The sequence below is a fragment of the Chinchilla lanigera genome, unplaced genomic scaffold (assembly GCF_000276665.1).
Source record: "Chinchilla lanigera isolate Chin_1 unplaced genomic scaffold, ChiLan1.0 scaffold00066, whole genome shotgun sequence".
Taxonomy (NCBI): Eukaryota; Metazoa; Chordata; class Mammalia; order Rodentia; family Chinchillidae; genus Chinchilla; species Chinchilla lanigera.
The window spans coordinates 10,332,308-10,338,302 of NW_004955467.1; the positions used below are offsets into that span (position 1 = coordinate 10,332,308).

The 5,995-nt window shown below is 42.6% G+C and overlaps 1 protein-coding gene across 1 annotated transcript in view; it reads left to right on the plus strand.

The window, feature by feature from the left end:
• Window positions 1-1,229: 1,229 nt before the first annotated feature.
• Window positions 1,230-5,995, plus strand: part of Gp1ba (glycoprotein Ib (platelet), alpha polypeptide) — a 13,952-nt gene continuing 9,186 nt past the window's right edge. Inside the window, exon 1 of the mRNA XM_013522074.1 lies at window positions 1,230-1,363. Within this exon, the coding sequence (XP_013377528.1) occupies window positions 1,268-1,363 (96 nt within the window). The 5' untranslated portion in view covers window positions 1,230-1,267. The remainder of the gene's footprint in view (window positions 1,364-5,995) is intronic.

A 5,995-nucleotide genomic window follows, 5' to 3' on the forward strand; every position in this document is an offset into this window, starting at 1 on the left:
TAACTCACTATTATTTGTCTATTTGTTTTCCTGAGAAACTATTTTGTAGATAATAATATGTAAAATGATAACCATTGATAACTTCCTACCATTTTGTCTGTAATTTGCTAAGTCCCCCCATTATTATGTTATCCTTCTTTTATTCTTTAAAATAAAAAAAAATTTTTTTAAAAAAAAGGGCTGGTAATATAGCTAGCTCAGTGCAAAGACCCTGGGTTCAATCCTAGGGTCCCTACTGGGTGGGGGCAGGGAGGAAAGGAGAAAAACTAAAAGAAATTTTAAAAGGGCTAGGGATCTATCACAGTGATAGAGTATTTGTGCAGCATGGGTGGCCCTGGTTTAATCCTGAGTACAGAAACAACAAAACACAGCCAGAATACAGCTGTGGACAAAGGTGTTGCAACTGTAGATTCAGCTTTGAGGATTCCTCTGATCCTGAAAGTCTGGATAATAAGGATTCAGGGTCAGAGAAAACCTTGTAAGAACTCCCAGTTTCCAAATCATTTGATGAGATAGGAATCCCTTAACAAAAAAAAGGGAAGCAAGAACCAATTATAAGGGGCAGGGATTTAGCTCTATGGCATAAGCGCCTGCCTGGCAAGCGCAGGGTCCTGAGTTCGATTCCTGGTACAAACAATACAAAAACAACCAATTATAGCACAATGTGTGTTACATGCGAGTTCACATTTCTCTTATCTGTGCTCTTATTACCAATATGTAGTATTTATACTATTGATAGTAAAAAGTAGATGAAAGTCATTTTTTTTAAAGTACAGTAAGTGGAAATGTAAAATGAACAACCAATTTGGAAAACTGGCAGCTGCTAAATGTTAAGCACGTATTTCCTCCATGACCTAGGAATTCCATTCCTGGGTATTTATCCAAGAGAAGGGAAAACACATGTCTGCAGATTTGCCCACATATTCCCAGCGCTTTTATTGATAACAGTCAAAAACTAGAAATACACACCCACAGGATGCAGATAAACTGTGGCAGACCCATACAATCGAGTACTGCTCAGCAGCTGAACTGCGTACCGCTGCATAGAAGCGACTGAAAGGAACCCTGAGGGGCGGGGTGTGGCTCAGCGGGAGAGCGCGGGCCTCGTACACAGCAGAGCCTAGGTGTGACTCCCAGCACCACCGGGGAAAAGGAACCCTGCCTGTTACACAAACTACACACAGCATGAACCTCACAAACGTGCTAGGGAAAGCCGCCTGACTTGAAAGTACACTCTGTGTGACTCCATTTCGGGGAATTCTAGAGCATGCAAAGCCGATCTCCAATGGCAGAAATCAGATGGGTGATGGCTTGGCTTGGAGGACCGGCTAGGAAGGGGCGCAGTGGAGCCGTAGTTACAAGGGTGAGTGCATTTGTCAGATGGAACTAAAATCCGTGTATTTCTTTCCATGTAGAAGTTATTATTTAGGGCTGGGGATATAGCTCAGCGGCACAGTGACTGCCTGGCAAGCACAAGGTCCTGAGTTCAATTCCCAGTACAAAAAAAAAAAAAAGAAAAGAAAAGATTATTATTTAACTTTTTAGTTAAAAAAGGAAGTCACTGGGTCAGTGATATAGCTCAGCAGGCACAGTGACTGCCTGGCAAGCATAAGGTCATGAGTTCAATTCCCAGTACCAAAAAAAGGAAGTCATATTGTTTAAATGCACAACAGAAAGTTATTTACAGGGCAGAGACCTTTGTATTACTTTTGTTTTGTTTATTTGTTGATGTGGGAGATCATACCTGGGGCCCTGGGCATACTATGCACATACTCTGCCACTGCACAGCACCCCAGCCCTCAGTTCCTATGGGTTACACATTAATGCTGAAATTATATCCATTTTGGCCGGGCGTGGTGGCGCACGTCTGTAATACCAGCACTTAGGAGGCTGAGGCAGGAGGATCGTTGTGAGTTCGAGACCAGCCTGGGCTACAAGGTGAGCTCAAGGCCAGCCTGAACTGCAAAGCGAGACCCTGTCTCAAAAAGTAAAAAAAATAAAAAAAATAAAAAATAAAAAAAATATATATATACCCATTTTGTAAAGTATAACTTGTATAAAATACAAAATAAATACAAGTCTTACCTTCCTTTCATATTAGTACCTCACTTTTTTACTCCCTACATGAGGGACAAAGTATGTATGTGTGTATTTGTGTATTTGTAGTGTGTTTTAAACCCAGGAGGCCCTGAACTATATCTCTAATCCTTTTATCTGTCTATCTATCTATCTATCTATCTATCTATATCTTTTTTTTTTTTTCGTCTTTTTGAGATAGGGTCTGCTATGCAATTCAGACTGGCCTTGAGCTCACTTTGTAGCCCAGGCTGGCCTCAAACTCATAACGACTCTCTTGCCTCAGCCTCCTGAGTGCTGGGATTACAGGCATGTGCCACCACACCCAGCTTTCTATATCTATTTTGAGACAAGGTTTCACTATGCTGCCCAAGCTGGCCTCAAAATTTCAACCCTTCTCCCTCAGCTTCCTAGTAGCTGGGGTTATATGCATACAGCTCCATGCCTGGCAGAGGAACGTACTTTTAACATGCAGACTATTTTGTGAAGTTTTTGTTAGTGACAGCTGGTTTCATCTTTTTCTTCCCCTTCTATATTTTCTTTATAAAAGTTCAGTTGATGCTATAGTGAGGTCATGAATTAATACTTCCTTTGGGGCTGGGGATTTAGCTCAGCGGCAAAGCGCCTGCCTGGCAAGTGCAAGGTCGTGAGTTCGGTTCCCGGTACCAGAAAAAAACCAAAAGAAAAAAAAAAAATGCTTCCTTAAAATATTCTTTGTTAGAGTAGAACTACTTATCACAGATACTTCTCCCACAAAAATATATTCTAAATTGTCAATGAAAAAATATTAGGTACTTAGTTAAATGTTAGGATTCTATTCTATTCCTTTGAACAAAAGCAACATGAAGGGCAGATAGATACATACCTTTTATAGCTAATAACATACTCATACCTTTAAAAAGCAATCTTTGCATTATGTGAATTACATACCATGGCCGGGGTGGTGGCACACACCTGTAATCCCAGCACTCAGGAAGCTGAGGCAGGAGGATTGTTGCAAGTTCGAGACTAGCGTAGGCTACAAAGTGAACTCAAAGCCAACCTGAACTGCATAGTGAGACTCTGTCTCAAAAAGAATTACATAGCATGTTACATTTTGTGGCTAGTTTTTATGGAGAGATTTAATTTTTTTCTGACCATGTGGTCCTGTCTATTTAAGGAAATATAAAACCAAACTTTTTTTTTTTTCTTTTTTTTTGAGACAGGGTCTTGCTTTATAGCCTAGGCTGGCCTTAAACTCCCAATCCTCTCACCTTAATCTCTCAAATGCTACGATCACAGGTTTAGGGCACAGTGCCCAACTGTAAAACTAATTTTAAAAAAAGAATATGTAAGCCAAGTGTGGTGGCACACCCCTGTAATCCCAGCACTTGGGGGAGGCTGAGGTAGAAGGATCGCTGCGAGTTCAAGGCCAGCCTGCGCTACATAGTGGGCTCACGGCCAGCTTCGATTACACAGTGAGACCCTGTCAGGAAAAAAAAAAAAGGATTTCTACTCAAACAAAGACATCTTCCCACTGTCATCTATCTAGTTTGTTTTTACTCATTCATTCGTTCATTCACTGATTCGAGAAATTTTTATGAAGTACCACACTAGGCACTGGAGCCAGAACAATGCATAAGGCACACAATGCTGAGCAGAGTCTTTGCAAAAACACGACAGCACTGTCGGGTGAGGGCGCAGGGGTGGTTCATTCTCCAAAGCAGACATCTTTCCAGGCTCAGGGATATTGCTCAATGGTCAAGTGCTTGCCTAGCATGGATGAGGCACTGGGTTTTATTCTTAGCATCACACAAAAAAGGAATGTTTTTCTTTCTCTCTCTCTCTCTCTCTCTTTTTTTTTTTTTTGAGATAGTCTCTCCCTGTGTAGCCCAGTCTGGCCTGAAACTTACAGAGATCCTCCTGCCTCAGCCTCCTGCGGGCTGGGCTTACAGGCCTGCAGCACTATGCCCGGTATGTTCAACAAATGGGAAATCGTACTTGGTAGAGTCATTGTTAAACTATAATAAAAAGACACTAGAGAAAACACATAAAAATAAGACATGAGGCACACAGTAGCCAAAGGAAGTGCTTATTTAATGTTTTCAATTTCCCCTCAGTTCAACTCCCCGCCCCCTTCAGCGTGGGCTAGGTTTCTGAGTGCCTAATGTCACAAAGTTTCCCATTAAAGGGACAGACAGATCTTAAAACAAAGTTTCCTAACCGCGTTGGCAGGGTGCTGTGGGAATTTATAATACAGTAATTAACCCAGTCTAGAGAGAGCAAAGCGCAACTTCCTTCCTGGAACTGGTTCAGCGCTAAAGCCACCAGTGCACAGGCAGCCCCGCCGAGAGAGTTGCCATGTTTAGAATCCGAGACGCGGGTGACAGCTTATTGGTTTGCCATACAAATAGCAGGACAGAGGGGGCTGGGGATTTAGCTCAGCGGCACAGCGCCTGCTTGGCAAGCGCAAGGTCATGAGTTCAGTTCCCGGTACCAGAGAAAAGAACTCCCCCCCCCCAAAAAAAAAAACCAAAAAACCAAATAGCAGATAGAAACCTTCTATTCCATCTGCAGAGGCTCCTTAATTCTGACTCAGGATCGGTTCCATGAAGCCCTTCCCCTTTTTTCTCTCCCTGTTGCTCCTCCTTTTTCTTCAAGCGCTTGGATCTTGCTATGTTGCCCAGGCTGAGCTCAAGCAATCCTCCTGCCTCAGCTTCCCCAGGGCTGGGACTTCAGGTGTGCACCACCATGACCAGTGGAAGCTGAACTTCTATCTCTACCTGGCAATAACAAGGCAGTCCCTCCCTTTTCCCTGCTAGAGTATGCCAGAGAAAAGGGGCAAAAACAAAAGGCATAAAATAACATCCAGAATCTCATAAGATAACATAAAAAGTCCATGTTTCCACTGAAAATCTTTCATCTCACCAGGAAGGTTTTCTTTGTTTGTTTTGTTTGTTTTGTTTTGTTTTGTTTGAGACATGGTCTCACTATGTAGTTCAAGCTGGTCGTGAATTCACTATGTAACCCAGGTTGGCCTTGAATTCACAAAGATCCTCCTGCCTCAGCCTCCTGAGTGCTGGAATTATAAGCATGCAGCACGATGCCCAGCTTTTACCAGGAAGATCTTAAACTGAATTTAAAATAATCAATCTAGATCAACACCCAGAGAACACAGAAATCAGAATTATTTGAAAATTATTTTAAGTCAGCATGATAAAAATGTTTTAACAAGAAGTTATGGGGGTAGGGCTGGGGATTTAGCTCAGCAGCACAGCACCTGCCTGGCAAGTGCAAGGTCAGGAGTTCGATTCCCGGTACCGGAAAAATAACAAACAAAAAAAAGAAGCTATGGGGGCATAAGGCTCTGGATTCAATCCCTAGGGCCAAAACAACAAAAATAAACAAACAAAAACAGAAAAAGAGAATGAAATTATGCACATAAAGCCACAGCATGCACCAGGCACAGTGGTGCACACCTGTGGTCCCAGCACTCAGGAAGCTGAGGCAGGAGAGTCACCAGAAATTCAAGGCTAGGCTGGGCTACATAGCAAGACCCTGTCTCAAAACACACACACACACACACACACACACACACACACACACACACACACAAACCACAGCAAACAAATTAAAGATATAACGAAGAAGAAAATGAAAAATTTAAAGTAGCTGGGCCTGATGGTGAAAACTTGTAATATCAGTACTTTGAAAGCCTGGGACAGAAGGATGGCAGGTTCGAGCCCAGCTTGGGCAATTTAGCAAGACCTTTAAAACAAAAAAGAAAAAAGGGCTGGGGATGTAGCTCAGTGTGAAGGCCCTGGGTTCTATCCCCAACACTGTAACAATAAAATATAAATAAAAATGAAGAAGGGGCTGGTGGCGCAGGCCTGTAATCTCAGCACTAGGGAGGCTGAGGCAGGAGGATTGTTCTGAGTTC